The sequence below is a fragment of the Heptranchias perlo genome, chromosome 1 (assembly GCF_035084215.1).
Source record: "Heptranchias perlo isolate sHepPer1 chromosome 1, sHepPer1.hap1, whole genome shotgun sequence".
Classification (NCBI taxonomy): domain Eukaryota; kingdom Metazoa; phylum Chordata; class Chondrichthyes; order Hexanchiformes; family Hexanchidae; genus Heptranchias; species Heptranchias perlo.
Window position 1 is genome coordinate 119932104 of NC_090325.1, and position 27791 is coordinate 119959894.

Consider the following 27791-nt stretch of genomic DNA (forward strand, 5'->3'; position numbering starts at 1 on the left):
CATTCTAGAATCTAGAGAATTTTGGAAGATCACAACTAATCCATCCATGATCTCTGCAGCCATCTCTTTTAGAATCCTAGGATGTAGCCCATCAGGTCCAGGGGATTTTTTGGCTTTTAATCCCATTAATTTCTCCATTACTTTTTCTTTTACTAATATTAATTACTTTAAATTCCTCAATCTCATTAGACCCTTAGTTCCCCACTCTTACTGGTATGCCTTTTGTGTCTTCTACTGTGAAGACAGATACAAAATATTTATTTAATGTCTCTGCCGTTTCCTTATTCCCCATTATAATTTCTCCTCTGTCTGTCTCTAAGGGACCCATGTTTACTTTTGCTGCTACTCTTTTTACATACTTGTAAAAGCTCTGACAATCTGTTTTTATATTTCTTGCTAGTTTACTCTCATTCTATTTTCTCCCTCTTTTTATCAATTTTTTTGGTCATCCTTTGCTGGTTTTGAAAACTCTCCCAATCCTCAAACTTACTACCCTTGGAAACACTATAAGCCTCTTCTTTTAATCTAATACTATCCTTAACTTCTTTAGTTAGCAACGGATGGATCACTTTTCCCGTGGAGTTTTTGTTCCTGAATGGAATGTATATTCGTTGAGAATTATGAAATATTTCTTTAAATGTTTGCCATTGCTTATCTACCATCATATCTTTTAATCTAACTTCCCAGCTATTAGGCACGTTTTAAATGTTTTTACATAGTAAATTAAATAATTTTTACTAAGAAACTGATTAGCATACACCAATGAAAGTAGTAAATGGTTTAGTATCGTTAAGTCATTTTCAGTGATTTCAAATGAGGTTAATCACAGGTGAAGGACTAAACACTCTTATTAAAAATGTTTACTTTTTGTGATAAACTCATTTTCAGCTGTATTAATAAAACTGCACCAGGTTACTACGCTTAAATACATCAATGAATATTTTATATTGCAAAGAAAAAAAAATACGATAAGTTATTAAGCTACCAGATTCAGCTGGTTCATGGAAGATTTTACGTTTGCGATCATGCAGATGTATTTTAGCGGAAACTAGAACTGTAACCTAACCAGCGCAATTTTCTTGTGCCCGATTACTGACTGTGCCCAAAGAGGAAACTGTACCCCTATGTGTCCTTTAAAGTGACGCCACTTCACCACTGCATTAGTAAAAAACATTGTGTTACATGGCACTAATGCTTCTGACTTTATAAAGCAGTGTATCATCTGACTAACAGTGTGTGCAACATCGTAGGAAATCCGCTGGTAACATTACAAAAATGGTATGACTGTGCACCTCCTGTCCACCATACTTAAGAAATCGTATGTTTGTATTTGTGTAAATTTCAGCTGATTGGCTGATCTCAGTTCAGTTCAAATTTATTTCACCAGAATGGCTGATTTGCAAATTTATTCTGACACAATGCAAACATATTCCATCTGATTGGCTAATATGAAAAATTACTAATTGTGATTTGTTAATATGCAAAGTTATTAGGAGGAGGAGGGAAACAAATCAAATTGCTAAATTATTTCTTAAAACATTTTTCTGTCTGCTAATTTTTCTATTCTGCTACACAGGTAAAGGAAAAGTACAATTTATAATGTGCTACATGTAAAAATGTAAAATAAAAGTTTGCAATAATAATTTAGCTGACTCATAGAATTGCCCAACACCCTTTGGAAAAACACCTCTTAAGATTTGCTTCTTAAAGCCTAAAATATCTGCCAGGGATATGGTGCTCAGTTTGGCTCTGATGCAACTGTCCATACTCCTGATGTATTGTGAACAATGTCTGCTAAAACCTGTTCTTACCTGCCTGGCTGTTGCTGTCCTACCCACCTCTATTCTTTCCTAGCCCATCCTGATAACAGCTGGTCCACCCAACCTGCTGTCACCTGTTCCTAGCTGTCAGGTGCCTGTTGGCATATTCCTGGCCTGAAGCCAGTTTTCAGCACTACTTGCATCACACATGCAGTCAGCAAATGCAGTATTATAGCTCATAGTGCTCAAAATTGGCTTCATGGGTTAGGTTGCAGGTGGATTGGAATAGGGACAGTGCATTAAGGCTGGGAACCTCTAGTGGCCCATCCTCCTTGGCCCACCTCACCTTTAGTACTTGCAGAGCTCCAGAATCAATTGCCCCTCCCTAGTGATGCTACATCTCTCAGCACTCTGCTCTCAGGACTTACCCATCCCCCTCCCCAATGATGCTATATCCTGGGTCCCCTACTCCATAGTACTGCCATACCTGGGCCACCTCCTGCCCCACCCCCCCACCCCTGGTGCTGCCAGCCTCCATGATTACTCCCCACGCACACTGCCAGACAACAGGAACAGCTCTATAAACCAAATTCCATATTTTATCCCCCCCTGGTGCTACCGAACCCCAGTTCCCCTCTGATGTACTCCTTTAGGGTAGAACTGCTCCCCTTCATGCTACCAAAGCTCTACATTCCTATGTCCATGTTAACTGGCACTTTCCAGTTTTTCCTGAGCTTTAAAATAAAAATTTTTATTTCATATTTTTAATACATAAGTAAGGGAACAAGGCAGTTTATGTCCAGTTTTCAGTTGTGGAATTCAATCCCAAAACATCGTTTTTTAAAAAAAAAGAAATCCCAGCATACCATTTAATAAAAACAGAATTTAACTTATTCTGTTGGTAAATCAATAACAATACATTGTGAATTACATAGCATAACACTCCTCACTGAGTGGAATGGGCAGACAGGTGGCAGATGAAATTTAACGCAGAAAAGTGTGAAGTGATGCATTTTGGTCGGGAGAACAAGGAGAGGCAATATAAACTAAAGGGTACAATTCTAAAGGGGGTACAGGAACAGAGAGACCTGGGGGTATATGTGCACAGGTCGTTGATGGTGGCAGGGCAGGTTAAGAAAGCGGTTAAAAAAACATACGGGATCCTGGGCTTTATAAATAGGGACATAGGGCTCAATTTTAATTTGGAAGTGCAGGCGCGTTTGGGACAACACGCTGACTTCCAAGTCTCTCAAAGACGCAAGTGTGTGCGCGCACTATTCCTGAACCCCTAAGTCCTGTAGCAATTAAAGCCAGCAGGACTATATTTAAAGAAGCAAATGTGCCTCATTGAGGTTCTTAAGGTACTTTATTTCTTACATATTAGGTAGTTAAGACGATTTTCAACTTACCTGGGCGGCTTTCCCATGGCTTCTGATTCACGCCAGGTAAAAAAATAAATAAATAAGCTTACCTTTTGAAACAATGTCACCTGCACACCCCCTGCTCCGATGTCATCTCCTCTTCCCCCTTCAATGTCTCCTCTTTTCCCCCCCCCCCCCCCCCCCCCCCCAAAACACGCTCCGATGTCTGAAGACCCCTGTCCTCCCCCTCTCTCTTGCAGCGCTGGATGACTTATTTCTCTCTCTCTCTCTCTCTCTCTCTCTCTCTCTCTCTCTCTCTCTCTCTCTGCACCAACCCCCTCCCCTCGGCATTACAGCCTGTCAATCAGGCTGGCTGCCGGGCGCGAAACCCGGAAAAAAGATTAATGAGCATCAATTACCTCATGATCGTGTGGGGAAAGGTAAGTTTTTGTTTTTTGGGTTTGCTGCGTGCCCATTGACCCTCCCCCAAGCTGCCATCCTGCCACCCTTTTAAAATTGAGCCCATAGAGTGGGACTTGAACCCACAAACTTCTGACTCGGAGCTGAGTGTGCTACCACTGGGCCATGGCTGTGGGAGGAAAGAAACATCATCCAGGAAGACCTAATCAAGAAGTCAGTTATGTGAAGACAGGCCTGATTGGGGAATGGGACTAATTGGATACCTCTTCCAAAGAGCTGGCACAGGCACGATGGGCTGAATGGCCGCCTTCTGTGCTGTAACATACTATGATACTATTGATTAATTTAAAAGTTTATCCAATAAGTAGCTGAGCCATATGTACCTTGACAGCTCCAGGTTTGATCTCCGGTCTTTAAGTTAGCTGATTGCAGCAAGCCTAGTGGTGTGGTCGCTGCAATTGGCCCCCGAAGGAAAACAAATCATCCAGTTTTCCCCCTCCTGATCACTATCAAGTGACCTCTCTACAACCCAACTTGCTGGAAATGCATGTGTGTTTATGATGGATGAGGACTGGCTCTTATTTGGCTGTGATGCTCACAAGGTTTGACTAGCTTAATGACATCCACCGTTGAGACTCACACGAGTAATGGTTGCTTGCAGGAGGTACCAAGGAGTACATTGGGCCTGAGGAACCATATCCCGGCAAGGAGTTAGTGCTTTCAGGAGAGTAGGGGAGAAGAGAACCTGTGACCAGGGAGGAAGTTCAGGAGATGGTCAGTGCTGAAAGATAAGCTCTGCAAATTCAGTACTTTATGATATGCATACATAATTATCATGCGTTCAAGCATGTACATTTATTTTATTTCACTCATTTCATTTCCCTTTATAGTTTATATTTTTTTTTAATATGTAAGCTGTGAACTTGGAGAATTTGACTTTGCATCAGTATAAGAATGTCTCGCTGCTCATCTGCCTGGAATAAAGGTTGCATCTTTTACACTGTGCCATGCATTCGTAGAATGTGGGTTCATAGCATCTCTCGTCAACTAACTTTGTGCCATCTTGGGGAGGTGCAGAATGGAGGCTGGGTGCTTTCAAACATAAGAAAAAATGGAGAGTGAATTGCCCCAGGTTCACTCTATTAGCAGCTAGTTTCAATGCGGTATTGATGGAGTTTTGTGCAGAATGCCATAGAGTGCCATGGCTGTGGGAGGAAAGAAACATCATCCAGGAAGACCTAATCAAGAAGTCAGTTATGTGAAGACAGGCCTGATTGGGGAATGGGACTAATTGGATACCTCTTCCAAAGAGCTGGCACAGGCACGATGGGCTGAATGGCCGCCTTCTGTGCTGTAACATACTATGATACTATTGAAGCACACTCAGCTCCGAGTCAGAAGTTTGTGGGTTCAAGTCCCACTCTATGGGCTCAATTTTGGTTAGGAATGCTTCATTGTACTTGGAGTCAGAAGAGAAGAAAGTAGTTTTTAAAAGAGATTCTCATCCTCGGAAACAACAACTGGTCCAACTTTTTTTAGTTCTTTGGAAAAGTTTAAATATCCACATATAATAAATACCCTGTAATTTATTTAAGCTTTACGTCTAATGGATGATTAATTTCTATGTGTTAGGCTTCTGACCAAATAAAGGAGCAAAGAGGTTTGAAGACTGCAAGTGCTATTATTGTTCTAACCGATGGTGAATTGGTTGATTTGGTGTTGCCCTACACAATTAAACAGGTAAGTGTAAAATTTCAAGATTGCGATTGAATTAAGCAGCATGTTTTTTTTGACTGAAGCTAACTTATTTTGAATTTCATTATAGGCTGATGTGGCGAGAAAACTAGGGGCAATCATTTATTGTGTTGGAGTCAAAGACTTTAAGGAAAAGCAGGTAGGACTCTACAACAGAATTCCATTGGCTGATATTGAGGCTGTATCCAGTGAGTGATTCAGCAGGTTTTATGCTGAATCAGGGGACAGAGACCTAATCAAAGTCACGGCAAGGGTACAGTGGTTTAATTCACTCAACATACCTCACTGCTGCTGGCAACCTGCTGTTCATTAGGCCTCCGTGCAAGGTTGAGAATCAGCCATTTTTTGTATTTTACTTTAGGAACCAGACTAAAGTATTATTTTCTATCATTCTTCGGGATCTGGGCGTCGCTGTCGAGGCCGGCATTTATTGCCCATCCGTAGTTGCCCTTGAGAAGGTGGTGGTGAGCCATCGCCTTGAATCGCTGTGGCCCATGTAGTGAAGGTTCTCCCACAATTCTGTTGGGTAGGGAGTTACAGGATTTTGACCCAGCGACAATGAAGGACAGCGTTATGTTCACATCAGGATGGTGTGTGACTTGAAGAGGAAGTTGGAGGTGATGGCATTCCCATGCCCTTGCTGCCCTTTTCCTTCAAAGTGGTGGCGTACTTTTTAGTCTATATTATGGCTAAATATTATCTGTTCCAGCTGCATTTACTTCTGCTTATTTCTCTCTTGCTGTCTGGTTTTCCCAAGGAGGTTTCCTCCCTTTTCAGCACACATAGGTGCCCTGCTGCACATCTCAATATATGCTAACTATCCCATTATCCTTTGTGAGCCACAAGATCTAACCTAACGTAAAAATACATTTAGCAGTATAGTATAAAATATTAGGATGTAAAATATTAAGCACTATTCAACAGTTCTTCATAACAGATTTTACAAAGAATTAATAATTAATAGTTTTCCTATTTGATTCTATTTATACAACAGATAAAGACACGGTAACTATTATATTTTTATATTTCATGGTGATGTCCAAATGGAGAATCCAAGTCAGCTGGGGAATGGGGGAATTTGTGGACTGACTAGACCGCAACCAGTTCTCAATGTGTGGGTCAATGCACTTAAAATGAATTATTTTTATGTTTAGTTGTAAGAATTTTCAACAGCTAATGTGGTGTAAACAGAATATATATTAAGGAGCCATGGGACACCGCTATCTCTTGCTTGCAGTGGTAGCCATAACTCACTCATAACTTTGCCAGTCATGAGTTATCAGGTTAGCTCCCTTGTGAGATTAAAAGGGTAATTTTATGTGTCCTCACATTGTGCACATCATGGCTTGAGAAAAGATCCAATCAATGGAAGTCTGTGAAAAGACATAAGACCTAATTAACCCTTTAAAAGTGAAGCAGTTTACTCACTGATGCAAATCCATAGAGAAATCAACAATTTTTACAATGACTGTGGCTCTACCAACCAGCATTATTAATTTTCAGGGCACAGCTGAAATTTCTGAAAACAGCAAAAAATGAATTGAAAGCCAGTGTCATTGTACGGTGAATGGAATTTTGGAAAACCTCACTCAAAATAGTTACTTAATAAAATTGCAAACCAAAAGAGTTGGTTCTATGCTTAAATTTAGTTCCATATGCATTTTAATAGTCAACTGAAGTATAGGTTTGGTTCACAAAATGAAGCAAGAGGATGCCAGGTGGCAAAATCAGAATTCTGATTGGTACGTTATGCTGATGCTAGGGTTACATCATAGTAATTGTGTGGTCTGGACCTGTGCCCAATTTATGTGAGAAAATGTGTTTGAAGTTTTCCTACAAGATGCATTTCCCCCTGTGCTTCATTCTCTTTAAAAGAACATAATAGTACAATTTCTCAGTGGAAATATTCTAGGCTCCAGTTATGATGAGGTTAATCGTTAGATCACTAATTGGACTTTACTTGTAAAGATTCCATTTACCAAATGGAAGTACTGTCAAACTGAAGTGGTGTAAAATCTGGCTTACTGCTTGCTTTGATATAAAAGTTATGCCAGTGCGTGATGAATTCCATTGCTACCTAAGCTGCACCCTTTCAGCTGATCAGAGAGAGCCAGCATGGATTTGCCTGATGAACCTGATTAGTCATCTCTTCAAAAGATTCAAAGTAGTGGACAGGGGAATGTCTAGGGATGTTGTTTATATGGACTTCCAGAAGGCATTCCATAAAGTCCCTCATAAGAGACTGTTAGCTAAAGTTGAAGCTCATGGAATTGAGGGTAAATTATTGATCTGGCTAGGAAATTGGCTGAGTGGCAGGAGAGAGAGAGTAGGGATAATGGACAGGTACTCAAATTGGCAGGATGTGACGAGTGGTGTCCCACAGGGATCTGTGTTGGGGTCTCAACTATTCACTATTTATTAATGACTTTGATGACTGGATAGAGAACCATGTATTCAAGTTTGCCGATGACACAAAGATAGGCAGCATTGTAAGCAGTGTAGATGGAAGCATAAAATTACAGGGAGATACTAATAGATTAAGTGAATGGGCAAAACTGTGGCAAGTGTGAGGTCATCCACTTTGGATCTAAAAAGGATAGATCAGAGTACTTTCTAAATGGTGAGAAGGTTGAAATGGTGGAGGCCAAAAGAGACTCAGGGATCCATGTACATTGATCATTAAAATGTCATGGACAGGTACAGAAAATAATCAAAAAGGCTAATGGAATGCTGGCCTCTATGCCTAGAGGACTGAATACAAGGAGGTAGAAGTTGTGCTGCAGCTATACAAAGCCCTGGTTAGACCACACCTGGGGTATTGTGTTCAGTTCTGGGCACCGCACCTTAGGCAGGACATATTGGCCTTGGAGGGAATGCAGCGTAGATTTACTAGAATGATTCCTGTACTCCAAAGGTTAAATTACGAGGCGTGATTACACAAACTAGGGTTGTATTCCCTGGAATTTAGAAGATTAAGGGGTGATTTGATCGAAGTTTTCAAGATATTAAGGGGAACTAATAGAGTAGATAGAGAGAAACTATTTCTGCTGATTGGGGAGTCTAGGATTAGGGGACATAGCCTAAAAATTAGAGCCAGGACTGGCAGGAGTGAAGTTAGGAAACACTTCTACAGGCAAAAGGTGGTAGAAGTTTGGAACTCTTCCTCAAATGGCAGTTGATGATAGCTCAGTTGTTTATTTTAAATCTGAGATTGATAGATTTTTGTTAGCCCCATATCCCTTAATACCTTTGGTTATGGTGGGTATATGGAGTTAGGTCACAGATCAGCCATGGTCTCATTGAATGGCAGAACAGGCTCAAGAGGCTAAATGGCCTACTCCTGTTCCTATGTTCCGTGTGTTTGAAGGCTGTAAATTCTGCATTAAGATGTCACATGATTTTGGATTTTACAGTAGCTTGCAATTTCTATTCCTTTAGAATAATTTTACTAAAATTACAAAGTGAAAAATTTCAGGTGTGTTCCTTAATCAACGTTATTTGGCAAACCACATAAGCATGGTTCAAATTTGTTGATTTTTTTTTCTCTATGGATTTACAATCAACAAAACTAGAACTCAAATAGCACCTTTTTTAATTAAAAAAAAAAGTCTGTCCTAAGGCACTTCACAAATGGGCATTGGAAATAATTATGGATGCTGAGCTGGGAAGAGAGAATTGGTGATGTGACAGAAATCTTGTCTGAAGAGATGGGTTTTGAGAAGGTTTTTAAAGGTGGTGAAAGAGATGGAAAGGCAGAGAGATTTAGGGGAAGGGTTCCCCAGAGTAGGACCAGGGTGACAGAAAGCTGAACCACTGATGCTGGGGTGAAAGGATGGGTGGAGGAATAAATAGAAAAGTGGAATCAGAGGAATGGAGTGTTTGAGAGGGGTTATAGGCCTGGAGGAGCTTGCAGAGGTAGGATGGGGCAATGTCATGGACGGATTTATAGATGAGAAATAAGATTTTAAATTTAAGACATTGAGTGATGGGTAATAGTCTGTGAAAGTCAACGAGGACAGGTGATGGACTTCGTGTGAGACAGGACATGAGACAAAGTTTTGGACAGGTTGGAATTTATGGGCAAAGGAGAATGGGAGGCCACTAAAGAGGCTATTAGCATAATCAAATGTAGACGTAAGACAGCCATGTTTCAACGGTGGGTGGGGCCAATGTTGCAGAGATTGAAGTAAGTGATCTTGGTGATAGACAACATGTGGGGCTTAAAGATAAGTCCTGGTTTGAACAATGTGCCTAGATTGTGAATAGACTGATTCAATTCCCCCTCCCCATTCACTCTCAATCTGAATCAGTCACAATGGAGTGGTGTTTATTATTGGGGCCACAGGTGATGGCTTTTATCCTGCCAGAGTTAAATTGGAAGAAGTTAAACCTCATCCAGGTTTTAGTGGAAGACAACGTTCTGAAAGCACACAGGCATTCGAGGGGTTAAGTGAAGTCATTGGGAGGTAGAGTTGGGTGTCTAAGCATGTGTATAGAAGCGAATTGCATGCCTGTTCATGCCAGCAGCAACGTATAGATCAAGAAGAGGAAGGAATTGACGATAGATCTTTGGGGGATTCTGAGGGTGACAGCACAGGAAAGCGAAGAGAAGTCACCGCTGAAGATGTATTGGCTATATTTGGATTGGTAAAATGGATGTGGGGAATTGGACTAAGGGAGTTAAGGTGTAGGTCGAAATCAATAAGAATGAATAGTCACTCGATACAGAGGCTAAAGGAAGAGAGAATGCCAACATAAAGGGGGGGAAAATTGGCTTTGGATTTGGGAGGATGGTAAATGACGTTTCAAGCAATATGATTAGACTCTCTTTTTGGAGATGGTCATTGCCTGGCACTTGTCTGGAGCAAATGTTACTTGCCACTTATCAGCCTAAGCCTGGATGTTGTCCAGGTCTTGCTGCAGGCGGGCTCGGACTGTTTCGTTATTTGAGGGGTTGCGAATGGAACTGAACACTGTGCAATCATCTGCGATCATCCCCATTTCTGATGTTATGATGGAGGGAAGGTCATTAATGAAGCAGCTGAAGATGGTTGGGCCTAGGACACTGCCCTGATTGGATTTATCCTGCTTTTTGTGGATAGGACATACGTGGGCAATTTTCCACATTGTCGGGTAGATGCCATGTTGTAACTGTACTGGAACAGCTTGGCTAGAGGCACAGCTAGTTCTGGAGCACAAGTCTTCAGCGCTACAGCTGGGATGTTGTCTGGGCCCATAGCCTTTGCTGTATCCAGTGCACTCAGCCGTTTCTTGATATCATGTGGAGTGAATCGAATTGGCTGAAGACTGGCTTCTGTGATGGTGGGCATATCGGGAGGAGGCCGAGATGGATCATCCACTCGGCACTTCTGACTGAAGACGGTTGCAAATGCTTCAGCCTTGTCCTTTGCACTCACGTGCTGGACTCCGCCATCACTGAGGATGGGGATGTTTGCATAGCCTCCTCCTCCCGTTAGTTGTTTAATTGTCCACCACCATTCACGACTGGATGTGGCAGGACTGCAGAGCTTTGATCTGATCCGTTGGTTGTGGAATCGCTTAGCTCTGTCTATAGCATGTTGCTTCCGCTGTTCAGCATGTATGTAGTCCTGAGTTGTAGTTTCACCAGGTTGGCACCTCATTTTTAGGTACGCCTGGTGCTGCTCCTGGCATGCTCTTCTACACTCCTCATTGAACCAGGGTTGATCCCCTGGCTTGTTGGTAATGGTAGAGTGAGGAATATGCCAGGCCATGAGGTTACAGATTGTGCTGGAATACAATTCTGCTGCTGCTGATGGCCCACAGTGCCTCATGGATGCCCAGTTTTGAGCTGCTAGATCTGTTCTGAATCTATCCCATTTAGCACGGTGGTAGTGCCACACAACACGTTGGATGGTGTCCTCAGTGCGAAGACAGGCCTTCGTCTCCACGAGGACTGTGCGGTGGTCACTCCTACCAATACTGTCATGGACAGATGCATTTGTGACAGGTAGATTGGTGAGGACGAGGTCAAGTAAGTTTTTCCCTCGTGTTGGTTCGCTCACCACCTGCCGCAGGCCCAGTCTGGCAGCTGTGTCCTTCAGGACTCGGCCAGCTCGGTCAGTAGTGGCGCTACCAAGCCACTCTTGGTGATGGACATTGAGGTCCCCCACCCAGAGTACATTCTGTGCCCTTGCTACCCTCAGTGCTTCCTCCAAGTGGTGTTCAACATGGAGCTGAGGGAGGACGGTAGGTGGTAATCAGCAGGAGGTTTCCTTGCCCATGTTTGACTTGATGCCATGAGATTTCATGGGGTCCCGAGTCAATGTTGAGGACTCCCAGGGCCATTCCCTCCTGACTATATATCACTGTACTGCCACCTCTGGTTGGTCTGTCCTGCCGGTTGGACAGGACATATCCAGGGATGGTGATGGAAGATTCTGGGATGTTGGCTGAAAGGTATGATTCTGTGAGTATGGCTATGTCAGGTTGTTGCTTGACTAGTCTGTGGGACAGCTCTCCCAATTTTGGCACAAGTCCCCAGATGTTAGTGAGGAGGACTTTGCAGGGTCGACTGGGCTTGGTTTGCCGTTGTCGTGTCCGGTGCCTAGTGGTCCGATGCCAGGTGATCCATCCGGTTTTATTCTTATGACTTTTTTTAGCGAGATTTTACAACTGAGTGGCTTGCTAGGCCATTTCAGAGGGCAATTAAGAATCAACCACATTGCTGTGGGTCTGGAGTCACATATAGGTTAGACCGGGTAAGGGCGGCAGGTTTCCTTCCCTAAAGGACATTATTGAACCAGATGGGTTTTTACGACAATCCGGTAGTTTCATGGCAACCATTACTGATACTAGTATTTTAATTCCAGATTTTATTGACAAGCTTAAAAAGATATGAAAGGGTGCAGAATGTTACTCAGCGGATACTCTTTCAGAGAGGTCCACGGACTGAATGATCATCTCCTTTGCTGTAGAATTCTTTTAATTCTGCATGAGGTGTGAACGATGAAAAAGGGTGAGGTGTTTGTTGGATGAGAAGTTGCTGGAGGAGTAAGGGGAGGGACCAAAGTGTGATTTGCTGAGGGCAGTCACACCATTGCCATGGTAACTAGGGTGGAGCAAATAGTGGAAAGCCTCGCCAGGCAGGGAGGTTTCTGTAAGGAGTAATTGCGAGTGAGCCATCTTTCATTGAATGCACTGATACTGACGGGATCATTAGCTAGGAATCCATGAATAACAAGGGCTTTAGGTGCAAGAAACCAACCATTCTGGAGCAAAATATGGAGGGAGGCAGAGATTGTAGATCTGGTGTGCTTGGAGTGGGCAGGATGGGGAGGAAGTTGGAAGAATTGATTCCTGAATAACGTTTCAAGCAATATGATTGCAGAGAGCTGAGGATGGGACAATTTAGGTGCTGCTCTGGGACATTCAGCACTGACTGTCATGATGGGCCTGGTGAAGAATGCTGAGGGAGGTACAGAAGGAAGCCTTAGGCTCATTGAAGGACTTCAGCCTGGGATGATAGCAAGAGAAAAGGTAGGATGAGGACTAGTGATGGGAAGGTGGCGAGATTGAGCGAGGCATGGAGGTGGAAAAGGGGGAAGGGAAATTAGCATAGCTAGATGAGAGAAAGAGGAGGCCAGAGAGATTTGAAAGGCCCAAAGCAGAAAAGAAAAATGGTGGCCTGTATCCAGAGTGACGGTCAGGATGTACATGAGTGTGAACACTGAAGGAAGCTCAGTTACATAAGGATAACAGAAGAACAGATGGGAGGAGGGCCTTGGAGAATGGAGCAGAGAGAGGTAAATCGGTCTAAAAAGACAAAACTGAGGGCCAAGACACAAGTATAATGAAGACCAGTTGTAGGCAAGTGGGAGTATCTAGTGTGATCCATCAGCCAGCTGTAAGGAGGGGTCTACATACAAGCCAAAAGTTGTTGGGGAGCAGGGTGTTAGCCAGTTGATACATTAAGCAGAGCTGTGTACAATCCTGACCCTGTAGTCCTATTATGGGAGTTGGTATCCACTTAACTGAGCAGAGTTTGGAGTGCAATTGAAATTAAATTATTCTATGAAAGCTATTAAGCAAACACTGTCTTTTTTTAATGTAGGCCCAGTTGGAATGCTGGTCTTCACCTCTATGTGCCAGGGTTTGAATCCCACTGTCGTCACTTGGCGAGAGTTTCACTATAGGGTGCAGTTAGCAGAATCCATCCATTGAGCAATAAGTTGTCATTATTTCAGTATGTTGTCCAGTGGAAGGTAGAATTCTTTACATTGCAAAAATCAAGCTGAGATGTTGATAAGCCATCATTAATCCCTCTGTTTAACATTTACATAATCAATAATCTGATTTCCCCTCTTCTCTTTCTCCCTCCCCCCCCCCCCCACCCCCCAACCTGAAAAACAACCTTGGGGAACCCGATCATTCCCAGGCATTATTAATATATTGTGCTGTGAACATTTACAATCAATTGCATGCCATGAGAATTTTCCTACTTTAAGCTCAAACTTATTGATAGTTTTGTAATATAATCGTGATAATGAACTTAGATGTTTATTTGAGGAAGCTGTATTTCATTTACCTCCTGGGTACATTGGAAAACACAAAAAACATTCACATTATAGTAGATTTTGAATTTTTGTCAGTAGTGGATTGACCCGTTATCTCATATCTTTACTTTTACCCTTTTATTGATAAAGTTAAGCAACTTATTTGAACTGCTTTTCAAAATTAAGTTATTTTTGCTTTTAACAGCTAGAAAAAGTTGCAGATTCCCCGAGACACGTCTTCCCTGTTAATGGAGGATTTCAGGCTTTGAAAGGGATAATTGATTTGGTGAGTATCATTTGGTATCTTATTGTTAGTGCAGTGACTTTATAATAACCAGGATCAAATGCACTAGTGGATAAAAGTCTAAGAATTATGTTTAAATTATAATTTGAGCAATAAAGAAAGCAGTTCGTTATTACTTATGTAGACTGCTTCTAAGTATGAAAACATATACAACACATTTTGTTTGAAATATCAGCTATTGATGATAATGAACAGCAATATGGCCATGATCTTGGCATAAAATCATTAATGTTTTGTAACAAATTTGTCAATTCTATAGTGTACCTATTCAATTTTGTTATTTTATGACTCTGGAATCTTACCTTTTTGTAAATGTGTGATTTACGTTAAAAGCTGTGCAGTTCAGTAGAAGCTTTGTGAGAAACTAATACACTCCAAATGCAAGCTAGGAATATGAGTACAGAAGAGTATGAAAGGAACTGTCTGATGAGATTGCTGATTTTGTGAATGAATTACTCTTCCCTTGTCTGTTCCTATCTTCCCCTTCATCACTGTGCCACCATTTCATCTTGATTGCACTGTCAAAGTTAGGGAGCACCACTGTATAGGGATATCAGTCAGGAATTTCTTTGGAGCTGCTCCTGCTCCATCACTGTAACTTTGCTGGAAGTGTGGCAGAAACCCCTTTTTACATGCATAAACCATATCATTTGGCCATCTTATCATCCTTGCCACTATGGAAAAGAATTGACCACCTTTACTAGTGCAGAAAATACATAAGTAGCACTGATTCTGTAGTCCGTGTCTTACCATGAAAGTGAGACCCAAGAGACAACAGGTATGGATTGTACAACACTGACTAATGGTGCTTGAGATTGAAGTTAGATGAGCAGTGGCTTTTGTTCTGTTAAATGGTTTGAAGCTGGCAGGAGAGCAGAGAATTCAAGATGGAGCTATTACATAGTGGGTGGAATAAGTGGAGGCATAACTCCAGCAGTGGTGTGAAAAATGGAGGGAGGGAAATTGAGAGGGTGGTAGGAGCTTTGCGACACAGAATGAGAGGATATCAAGGTCATGGATTGGCCAGGATGGGGTTCTTGGAGGATTGAAGAAATTGGGAAAAGGAAAATGGCATGTTTGAGGCAGTTCCTTCAGAACCCTGGGATGTAGGTTGTCAGAGTCAGGAGCCTTATCTATCTTGAGCTTCAACATACTCCCCAATATGTCCTCCCTTGAGATTTTAAATTTCTTCAGTCTATATTCACCTTTTAAACTGTTTCCCACCCCCAATTGCGGCATTTCTTCTCCCATTTCTTTTATGAACACTGTTGAAAAATAACAGTTCAGTATTTCAAAGTTTCTTCACGTCGCTGGGTCAAAATCCTGGACCTCCCTACCTAACAGCACTGTGGAAGAACCTTCACCACCTGGACTGCAGCGGTTCAAGGAGGTTCACCACCACCTTCTCAAGGGAAAGTAGGGATAGGCAGTAAATTCTGGCCTTCCCAGCAACACTCACACCCTTGGAATGAATATAAAAAAACATAATTCTCTAATTTTCCACACCATTTCCTTATTATCTTTTTTAGTGGACCCACTCTTTTGTTTATTCCTGACATGCTTGAAGAATGCTTTACTGTTCTTCTTTATGTTTCCAACTATGTTTTCCTTGTGATTATCTATGCGGCCCTTATCAGCTTATTGGAATTTATAGATCTTCCTATCCTGTTCCTTTCCTGAACATTTAAAAATTTGTATGGTTTCTGTTGCTTCCTGATGCCTTTCAAAACTTTGTTAGGAAGCCAAGCTGGTCTGTCCTTGACCAATTTCAGGGATAAATTCCATTTACATCTTTAAAAATATCCCTTTGAAACAATTCCACTTTCCTTCCACAAAATTTCCTTCCAGTATCTCTTGCCTTAACCTTCCCGGTCCTTCCTTAAACACACAAAATGCTTCACAGAATGGAGATCATTTTGCCAGGTTCATTCAGACTGAGCAAGATTGAACTTTCCACTTTATTTTTCCAAGTCTCTGCTGAATATTTAATAGTTAATAATTTCAATTTTGTGCTGTAATGCATAGAGGTGTCTAAAAATGGCTTGTTTTGTTGTATTATGTACTATTGAGTGAAAGAATTCAAGTACATAACGATGTACCAAAGCAGACATAATTCCGCAATAAGAATTATATCTGCTTTGGTACATTGTTAATTATATACTTCATTGATAAGAACTGGTCACATCAATGAACATTTACTATCATAAATGGAAAATCTGAGGATTAGACATTAAAAGATGTAATATTATTCGATCACTCAAAATTGAAAATTTATAAATTAAGTAACCAAGTATCAACTAAGAATCCCAGATTTTACAAGGCTCTAATGTTGCTGTGCAGCCTTTCTAGCCATGATCGTGGGTTATGAAATGGGGTGTCCTGGTTTGCACAGGGGATTTTGTAGTGAAGAAAATTGTTGAGCTTTTGGTGACCAATGCAAACTTCACTCAACCTACCAAAATTATTTCAATTACTCCCACAACGCTTAACAGCTTTTTGCTTCGCTTGCCCATATGAATGTAAAGAATCTTACAACACCAGGTTATAGTCCAACAATTTTATTTGAAATTGTTGGACTATAACCTGGTGTTGTAAGATTCTTTACATTTGTCAACCCCAGTCCATCACCGGCATCTCCACATCATGCCCATAAGAAGTGGGTGCTGCAGCAAATGGATGGTCTGGTCCTTTAGGAGTTGACGTCTTAAAGGTGTGTAGCACTTCTTATTGGTTGGGAAGTTAGATTTAAAAAAAAAATTATTTGGCTTATTATATTGCTTTATCTGCAGTTCTATTTTGCATTAAATTTTGTTGCTGTTTATTTAAGCCTGATTTTTTTTTTTTGCATTGCGAGACTTTTGTTTCCAACTCCATTTTTTTTTGAAGCAACAGTCTTACAGCATGCAAAATGGGCAGGATGGAAATTCTTTTGGCGGTTCCAACGGCACTCTTATATTTTGAGGAGGAAGAGCATCCTTGAAGGGGCAAGAAAGGCACATGTGACTGAAGCTCACATATTACTTTTGCAACTGTCCTTATTCCAGGATCCGCATTTACTGACTCGCGTTCCTTTCTGAGAATGTCCGAAGAGAACTTTCTTCAGTTTCTTTATTTCTTTAAGCAAAGGCTGACCTATAGTTACCTTGTACCACAAGGATGGCTTTTTCCATGGGCAGGAAGGTCACTACTGCATTAAACATTTACACCATCAGATCATTCCAAGCCACGACCAGTGACATATGCTAAAATAGTCTTTTGTCCATCTGCATATCCATCAAGCAAGTGATCTAATCCTTGTTTGCAAGTATGGACAATTTCATGACTGTCCTTGTTTAAAGGAAGTATCGCTTCAACTGGACATAAAACTTTTTCTAGGTGGCAGGCTTTCTAAGCGTATAGAGCATTGAAAATTGCACCCATATACATTTACAGACTGTTGATCCTGGTTGGTACCTCCTGACATGGACAGCACATTGCTGTTCTCGGAGCTGGATGTCCAGGACTGCTAAACAGGGCAACCTTGCTCACATCTACTTCGTGCAGCAGCATGTCCAAGTGACCTGACCCTGCAAAATTGTGGGGCAGCTCTGTACTTTTGGCTAGTTTTCACCTTGTAGCTAGCCATTGCCAGCTCCAGCTAGCTGGGATTAAAAAAAATTGGCCATATAATTTAGACCAAATGGGCAAAGGACCTGTGGCAAGGTATGATGGAGGACTAGGATATATTGTCGATATTTTCATTAGTGGTGTAACTTTGTAAGAGTTAAGAGATTCAAATGATATGTAGAAACGACCTTAGATATTAAGGGGAACAGATAGGGTGGATAGAGAGAAACTATTTCCGCTGGTTGGGGATTTTAGGAGTAGGGGGCACAGTCTAAAAATTAGAGCCAAACCTTTCAGGAGCAAGATTAGAAAACATTTCTACACACAAAGGGTGGTAGAAGCTTGGAACTCTCTTCCGCAAACGACAATTGATACTAGCTCAATTGCTAAATTTAAATATGAGATAGATAGCTTTTTGGCAACCAAAGGTATTAAGGGATATGGGCCAAAGGCAGGTATATGGAGTTAGATCACAGATCAGCCATGATCTTATCAAATGGCGGAGCAGGCACGAGGGGCTGAATGGCCTATTCCTGTTCCTATGTTCCTAGTTTATGGAATAGATTCAGGGAGAAAACCGAATTGTTGGAGAGGATATGCCAGTGAGGGTTGTTCAAGATTTTGTTGGAGGTGTATGCAGGTATTAATTGTCCAGTAGGCTCACTGGTAGCGATAATTCATAGTGCATAGTGCCTTGCAGTAGTTTAGTTGGCAGGGCTGCACAGAAACTTGCTTGTGTCATGTTGTATGTCACAAGAAAATGTAATAGGATGGCCAGATAAGGATTTAGTCTGCTACTCTGTGGTACTGATTCCTTTTAGCTACAGGATCTGTATGAAGTGGGAAATTAAAACGATCATTTTCATTCAGAGGGCCATTGGAACATGGGATGCTTTATCACAAGTTGCTATTGAGGCAGGGATTTTAACTTTATTTTAAAAAGGAATTAGAAATGTATTTGAAAAGGCAGAAAGCAGTCTACTCTTAATTCAAAATTACTTAATTCAAATGATCTGATTATTCAATTTTTTAGCACTAAATTCCCGCTTTTCTACATTACTTACGTTGTTCAAAAAATGACTTCAAATTGTCAGGATTAGACTGTATAAAAAGATATGAGGGGAACAAGGAAATGGGATTAGAGTAGATAACTCCAGTTAGAGTTGGCACTGGCACAGGCACAATGGGCTGCAGGAGTTATCCTTCTGTGCTGTGATTTCAATGAAAGAATGACACCTGAAAATATCACCTATTTGGTCAGATTAAGGGATAATCTTTATGGTAAGCATGGAATCCATTTTATATTTCTTTGTTAGACTGTTATGATTTGGGCTTTCTCCCAACACTCTTAACTTGGGTTCACAGTGAAAAGGCCAACTGAGTGTCTTATGAACTGAAACTTCAGCTTAATATCTGTGAAGAATGGGGCAGCATGGCAAAGACCTAACAATTATCCTTTGATTAAAGTAAAATGAAATGGAGACCATGTGGGATGTCCACAATGCTCTCTTTCTACTCCAAAAGATGATAAATACAAAATCGCCGTTCTTTCATGTTCAGAAACTTGTATTAGGTTTTTAACTAATAAGATCATCATCCAGAAGCAGAAAACATCGACTAGATACTGATTGTACAAATACTGAGAAAACAACCAAAATTGAATCAATTCGCAAGGGGTTAAAATCATTTACAGAATGCATTTCATGCACAGTCCAATTTATCTGCAAGACTTTTGGCGGAAACAGTCTTTCATACACTTCCTGACTCTGTTTGTTGTTGGCTGAAGCGATAGTTCTACCCACTAGGCAGAGTCCAGCTGTCACCTTTTAGACTGAACTGGAACTGAACTAAAGATGGTGAAGAACAACTTCTTTATATATTCTCAGATCACAAGGACCTGTCAGTCAATCAAGTTCAAATACATAATGGTGCATCCTGAGCATAGAATCACTTAGCAAATCACTGCTTGCACCTTGCCAAGTGTCTCATATATATCTGTTGATGTTTTGACCGACTATAATTAGATTTGCTTCCAGGATGGAACTACTGCATCTCGACTCACTTACAAATCGCACATCCTGCCTGGTTTCTCGCGAACAGCTGAGATTTGGGCTTATCTTGAAGTGTAGTTTAGTAAAGAAAGACAGCTTCCATCTTAACTCTAATTATTTCTAAAACACATTTACCCTGTGTACCTAATGTCTTATATTTAAAAAATATAGGGGTTCTGAAATTCCGATTGTTTGATAGGACATAAACCCAGTGGATCTACCTTGAGGACTTGGAATTTGGGGAGGAGAGGTGAACTGCTGGTTTTGTCCCCCATTTAGGTTCGGCTGTAAATTCTTCTGGAATTGAAGGAGAGTGTAAGATGCAGCCATCCTGGCTAAGGTGCAGCTCTGCAAGTCATGGGTTTAGGCTAGGATGACATTATCGATCCTAATTCTGTCGTTCAAGCCCGAGGATTCACTAATCTAACTTATGCCACTATAAAACTGGGGTAACTTAAAACAACAACTAAAGGCTGATCTGGAATCTTAAATGTATATTGCTGTGTTTCATTATGCTGTTAGAGACTTGTAACTTTACCTTGGCGTGGTCTTTTGTCAATCTGTTTTTGCTCTTTATTTTGAAAGCCCCTGGCTTTATGTGAAAGTTTCCCTCAAGATGATTTTTTATTTGGGAAGTTTGTTTTGCTACAGAATGGGTTTCATAATGGGGATTCCCTTTTATGATATATTTGTTGGAGGGGGAAAATTAAGAGGAACTGTACAGAAGCTGAGATAGCAGATTTACAAAGCTGGACCACAAGAGATCCAGAGCTCCTCACCACAGATATCTAGCCACCAGTGTGGATAGGCCCAGAAGACCTTTATTTGAAGTTGTGTAAGCAAGAGGTTTGCACCATCTTACAGGGAGATCTGCAAACTTCCTCAAAATACAGGAAAGTACTTACTGTGGCTCAAAGTCCCTAATGTGTTTACTATCTTGGCCATTGGTTCATTTCACGGGATATCATGTGACTTCAACTAGGTCAGTTTGCTGTCCATTCTTGCACAAAGGCAAATAATTAATGTCCTGTTTATCAGACCAACCCATTTCATTAAACTTGTCCCAGAAGTAAGACAATTGAGTGAGTAAGAACATAAAGAGGAGCAGGAGTAGGCCATACAGCCCTTGAGCCTGCTCTGCCATTCAGTAAGATCATGGCTGATCTTTGACCTCAACTCAACTTTCCTGCCCGATCCCCATATCCCTCGATTCCTCAAGTCCAAAAATCTATCGATCTTAGTCTTGAATATGCTCAACGACTGAGCATCCACAGCCCTCTGGGGTAGAGAATTCCAAATGTTCACAACCCTTTTAGTGAAGAAATTCCTCTTCATCTCGGTGCTAAATGGCCGACCCCTTATCCTGAGACTATGCCCCCTAGTTCTAGACTCTCCAGCCAGGGGAAATATCCTCTCAGCACCTACCTTGTCAAGCTCTCTTAGAATCTTATGTTTCAATGAGATCACCTCTCATTCTTTTAAACTCCAGAGAGTATAGGCTCATTCTACTCAATCTGTCCTCATAGGACAAGGCTCTCATCCAGGAATTAATCTAGTGAACCTTCATTGAACTGCCTCTCAGGCAAGTATATCCTTCCTTAGGTAAGAAGATCAAAACTGCGCACACTACTCCAGTTGTGGTTTCACCAAAGCCCTGTACAATTGCAGCAAGACTTCCTTACTCTTGTACTCTAACCCCCTTGCAATAAAGACCATCATACCATTTGCCTTCCTAATTGCTTGCTGTACCTGCATGTTAACTTTGTGTTTTGTGTACAAGGACACCTAAATCCCTCTGAACACCAACATTTAATAGCTTCTCACCATTTAAAAATTATTCCGTTTTTCTATTTTTCCTACCAAAATGAGTAACCTCACATTTACCCACATTGTACTCCATCTGCCACCTTCTTGCCCATTCACTTAATCTGTTGATATCCCTTTGCCGACTCTTTGCATCCTCCTCGCAGCTTACTTTCCCACCTAGCTTTGTATCGTCGGCAAACTTGTATACATTATACTTGGTCCCTTCATCTAAGTCATTAATATAGATTGCAACTAGCTGAGGCCCAAGCACTGATCCTTGTGGCACCCACTAATTACAGCCTGTCAACCCGAAAAAGACCCATTTATTCCTACTCGTTAATTTTCATAAGATTGCTGGGTTTCCACAAGTGCTTGGAGCTATAAACTGCACTCATGGCCATGCGAGCCCCTCCTGTGAATCCACACTGTTGCGCCAATCGAAAGGGATTTTACTCCCTTAATGCCCAATGAGTGGGTGACAACAAGCACAGGTTTCTGCACGTCAATGCCCAGTATATAAGGTGCTGCCATGATTCATTTATCCTTTTGGCAGTCCAGTGTTCCCACACTCGTTCATAATCTAGGGCAAGGTGCTGGCTGGCTTCTTGGAAACACTGGGGGCCCGATTTTCGGATGGCGTTGGGGGCTCGGGGGCTCCGAAAATGGCGGAATCCCGGCTCCAACCCGCTCGCTTCCGGGTTCCCCAATGACGCGCAGCTCCCGCATGCGGGGCTCCCACTGGCAATTAAAGCTGGGAGAATGATAATTTAGATAGTTATTTAGCTAGTTGAGGTACTTGACAGACCTCATTGAGTGGAGATTTTGGCAGGGGTGTAATTTTGAAGGATCCTCAGCGTGTTTCCTGTGCTGTGGGAAACACTCCCTGTTGGAGCAGACGTGTTTCAGCCAGCAGCCAGTGGGAGATGCAAAGGATTATTTGACAGTTGGGGGGAATACCCCATTTACTGCAGCAGGACACTCTGTCACTTCAGACAAAGTTTTGGCTGCAACACCTTTGTCTTTCCACTCAAAATTATTAATTTATATCCTAAACTCTGCTGTGCAAATACATTTACCTACTTTGCGGACCCCCTCAAACTCACACTGTCAGGATGGGGGATGCCATGGCTGCGTTCATCGCTTCATCCGAGGACAAGCAACATCACCAGCCTCGCCAGGCACACCGTCCACCTCCGCTACATGGAGCTCTACAACACAGTGCTGCGCCACAGGCACCTGCACAAAATAGTCGTGCAACTACACATACACCCATTGACCCACTGTAGGGTGACCCAATGGGTGGCATCAAGTGTGGGTGCTAATGGAGAACGTGGCAGTAGTGGTGACAATATAATATTTAATGTGAGTTGAACCAAAATTAAATAAAAAATGACAAACTGTCAAACACCCTTGTGCATTCTCTTTGTGCTCACGAACCCTTTGCCTTACGCTTCCTACTACTCATACGTGATGCATCCCCTGTGGCTGCAGCAGAGGTAGTGGCAGGTTGGGTGAGGGTGACCGTCAAAGAGATGCATCAGAGGGTGAGTATGAGACAGCCATGAGATTGTATGAGGATTGGGTTGAGTGGTAGTGGTGAGATGAGTACTGGGGGGGGGGGGGTGAGGAAGTGCAGGAAGTGAGGATGCAGTTTGAGTGGGTGTGATAGAGTAGTGTTGGCAGTGCAGAAGGAGTTGTGGGGTGGGGGCGGTGATGTGGAAGATGGAGTGTAGGAGAATGAGTAAGTGTGCTCACTTTTGCTGACCCAGTTAGGTCATTGAAGCGCTTCCTGTACTGGATCCATGCGGGAGAACGCTGCTGCTGGCCACCTCCTCTGCCACCTCGAGCCAGGCCTTCTTGGTGGCAGAGACAGGCCACTTCCTCCCGTCCGCCAGGTAGAAAATACCCCTCCTCCTCCTCACCCCATCCAGTAAGACCTGGAGTGAGGCATCATTAAACCTGGGAGCAGCCTTTCCCTTGGGCTGCTCCATGTTGTAATTTTGGTTCTTTGCTGCTGGAGAAGCAATTGGAGGACTGCCCCTTTAAATAGGGCTCCTTGAGCTGACAGCCTGTGATGTGGGTGCGCAGTCCGCCCACTGCGCAGGTTGATGACGGGGAACCCGGAAGCCACGTTAAGTAGCTTCAATTTACCCGTGATCGCGTGGGGAACGGACGGATTTCACTGGGCGGGTTACCCACGCACCCAGTCGATTGACCCCCACCCCCCTACCCCCCCTCGCTGCCATCCCGCCTCCCTGGTAATATCGGGGCCTGGGTGTCGAATGCTACCATGGCTTCTAGCATTATTGAACGAGACCACCAGTTAAGCAGAGGAATGCTACAGTGAGGCTTGCATCTGCACTCAAATTAAAATGGAACAGGCCATCAGCATGCTGAAGGGATGATTCAGATGCCTAAATAGGTTTGAGTGCTCCCACCTGTATGCTCCCAAAGTTGTCTCATGAATTGTGGTGGTCTGCTGTGTCCTTCACAGTTTTGGTCCTCAGAAGGACCTGGATATTGAAATTCCTAAGGAATGAGATTAAATTAGAATCTGAACCCTGAGACAGAAGAACTTGGGCATGAGGAGGACACATTAGGCTCACAGACAGCAGTTGGGTGAGAGCTGCGAGACAGATTTATCAGAGACTTTTGGTAACATCTGATCAGATAATAGTAATACACCATCTGTAATAACCAGGATGCTTCACGTAATTTATATGTACAACCCTTCAGAATACTCCATTCATCATTAAAAGCAGAAGTCCTATGAGAGTGCGAAGACCACAAACATGTTTCACTTCCATTGCATCTTCATGTCAACGGAAAAATCATGACCATCATAACTATTTCTGACAACAATCATAAGGATTCTTGAATTTTATCACTGAGAAGTCCATTAGACTTACCACTGCACACTTACTCCTGTGACTTTATCATTTTTCCTCAATCCCATTCTAACACTTCTAAGTACAACCTGAAGGGCTGAGTTCTGAGATGACTGCTGTATATGACTATCTGCCTCTTGGGACTGAGTTGGCCCTTGTCTCACTGTGTTTTGAGATGGACTAATGAGAGACTGATTCTCTGGGCTTGGAATCTTCACAGCCTTTGCCTGCTAACTTTGTTCCATTTGTAAAGAAAGAAAGTACTTGCATGTGTATAGTGCCTTTCACGACCTCAGGACTTCCCAAAGCTTTACAGCCAATTAAGTACTTTTTGAAGTGTAGGCACTGTTGTAATGTAGGAAACGTGGCAGCCAATTTTGACACAGCAAGGTCTCACAAAGAACAATGTGATAATGAACAGTTCATCTGTTTTAGTGATGTTTGGGTGAGGCATAAATAGTGGCCAGGACACCGGGGAGAACTCCCCTGCTGTTCTTCGAAATAGTGCAGTGGGATCTTTTATGTCCACCTGTGAGGGCAGACGGGGCCTCAGTTTAACATCTCGTCCAAAAGATGGATCTGAGGATAAAGGCATCTGAGGAGACTGAGCAGAGAGCACTCTGGTGTGCTGCCCTGAGAGAATATGTGTGACACCTCTCTGTCTGCTCACTGTGATTGCCTTGGCAACGGGCAGTAATCACCAGGCATTGTTCTGTGATTTTCAAATGCGAAGGATTCGAAAATTTCATTTCCACACCATTCACCTGAGGAAGGAGGAAGCCTCCGAAAGCTTGTGGAATTTAAAATAAATTTGTTGGACTATAACTTGGTTTGTAAAATTGTTTACAATTGTCAGCCCTGAGAGAAGGCAGAATCGTCAGCCATTTCCTGATCTACTGGTAAACATGAACTCCTGTTAATAGCTGCCACCAATCTGCGGGAAAGCAGATCTTAAGAAATTACTAATATCCCTTGAGAGAGAAATCCTACAAACTCTCCAAATTAATGCCTGGAAATCTTGGAAATGCAGTTGATATTGTCCTCTCCAGTCTTTCTATTCCATCACCCAAGGCCTGAATGCCACCCATCAAAGCCTGCATGTTGGAGGTGTTAACTGCCTCAAGGCTATTGTGTTCTGTGTGACATTGTGCAGCTATCAGGCACTCCAGGCTGCTCTGCATTGTTGAGAAGCCCTCTGATGTTGCCACAAAGGAGAGCTTTGGTCTCTGCCATCTGCTGCACATTTTTGGAGACAATTGTAAACAATTTTACAACACCAAGTTATAGTCCAGCAATTTTATTTTAAATTCACAAGCTTTCGGAGGCTTCCTCCTTCCTCAGGTAAATGTCCGAAAGCTTGTGAATTTAAAATAAAATTGCTGGACTATAACTTGGTGTTGTAAAATTGTTTACAATTGTCAACCCCAGTCCATCACCGGCATCTCCATATCATTTTTGGAGAGGCTTTGCAGTACCTTCATAGGAGTTTTATACTCTGCTCTCATCTCTCTTCTCATGACAGGATCCTAGAAATCATCAATTAAATGCTCTTCAGCCACAGACTGACATTTCCTTAGCTTCTGCTCACAAATATCCTTCTCCACTTCCACCACCTCTTCCTCTGGCCTCCTTGTGTGTCATGTCCAGTGTCGACTCCATATCTGAACCAAGTGACTCTGGGCTGGTGAGTGTGAGTGAAAGGGTGAATGGTGGTGCAGGTGAATTTTTGCTGGCTGACCCTGCTATTGAGGGGCCTGCTATTGAGTCAGTTTTTCTCTTTGCTTCTTCTTGCTTCTATGGAGAGAAAAAGACAGAACTGCAATAGGGTTGATTTTAACTTTCAATGGTGGTGGAAAATGGGTAGTCGCGAATCTGCTGTTTGAGGTTAAGCTATTTTATTTTGTTAAAAGATTGAGATCACAATGGTGGCCCTTTTGGTTTGACATCAGCCAACTGAAAGCCGCATTATTCATTGTATTTGTGGTTGAAATTGCGTGATTGCATGTTGCCTTGTGAAGAACTCTGAATTCTCCACTCTGCAGTTGATGTAGTTGTTTATGGCCTAATCTGTTTAATCTTTATTATTTTGAAGACGCAGTGGACCATGTATCCTTAGGATACATGTAATTTCAAGTGGATGGCAAGTTACATCATTGTTTATGGTGACCTATCTGATTTTATCTAGCCATTAGTTAATCCCCCACGGCATTTCACACAGGTAGTAAAGACCAAGTGTAGTATTCAGTTTAAGCAGAATTAGAGGGTAAAGGAATACTTGAAGGGGGAGAACGAGAGGAGGGGCATGGTAAGGAAGAAGTGGGGCAGAGAGGAGGAGAGATGGAGAAGAGAATGGGGAGTATGGGAGGAATGGAATAGGAGATGAGAGATGGAGGGGTAAAGGGTTGTGATTTGTGATCAGTGGAGGATTGGGTTTGCAATTCATTCTCAGCAAAGAGGAGGCCATGTATCTTGCTGATCGGGGATGGGGGATTGGCTTGTGCTCAGTGAGGGTTGAAGGTAGTGATTCTTTACTAATGATATCACTCCATTGCTTCTGCTGCGTTCCCAGTCAATTAAACCCTCCCTGCCGCACACTAGATGTGGCACAACACACTGCAACCAGCAGAAAAAGCCACAAGAGGACAAACATTGAAAACTACAAAATGAGAGCTGCAACACCAAAAACAGATAAAAGAAGGCACAAATACACAAAATTAGAAAACCCAGAGAGACAGCAAACCACAAACAACATTTATATATAATTGCATTCATATCTTCCAACCTTATTTTGAACAATATCATGGGACATCCACTAGAAATGTGTAATTAATTTTGATATTATGCATGTGTGCTGGCTGGTTAAATAATCCAATTTAAAAAAAAAGTTCAGTTTTTAAAAAAAAATCTTCGAGAGCCTTGCCCTTTGGCTTCCAGTGTAAAATGCTACACATGGGTGTAATGGAGGCTTTATCTGCTTTGTTATTTTTTGGAAGCAAGACTGCCTGGTTTTTGGCAGCATGTAATTAAGGGTTTACTGATGTGACTATAGCCACTTTTTATTTTGCAGTATGAGAATTGAGCATAAGGGCTGATTCCCCAGTGTTGCACTTGGGGAGGGGCCCCTCGCAGGCAGCCTGTATAGAGTAAGGAATAGGGCAAGTGGCATCACACACTCCATTCAGCACTACTGCAGGTTTTTAGTATGTGAGCCTCACTGTATTAAAGCCCCAAAAATTGGAGGGAATAGATCCCACAACAAATTACCGATGTTTTCTTGCCCCTGAACTCTGTGTGCACCAAGTCCCC

At 42.2% G+C, this 27791-nt stretch overlaps 1 protein-coding gene across 1 annotated transcript in view; it reads left to right on the forward strand.

Moving 5' to 3' along the window:
• The window catches only part of antxr2a (ANTXR cell adhesion molecule 2a), a 232900-nt gene that overhangs the window by 15912 nt on the left and 189197 nt on the right, over positions 1-27791 (forward strand). The window contains exons 5-7 of the mRNA XM_067990638.1: positions 5174-5281; positions 5367-5435; positions 14036-14116. Coding sequence (XP_067846739.1) covers positions 5174-5281; positions 5367-5435; positions 14036-14116 — 258 coding nt within the window. The remainder of the gene's footprint in view (positions 1-5173; positions 5282-5366; positions 5436-14035; positions 14117-27791) is intronic.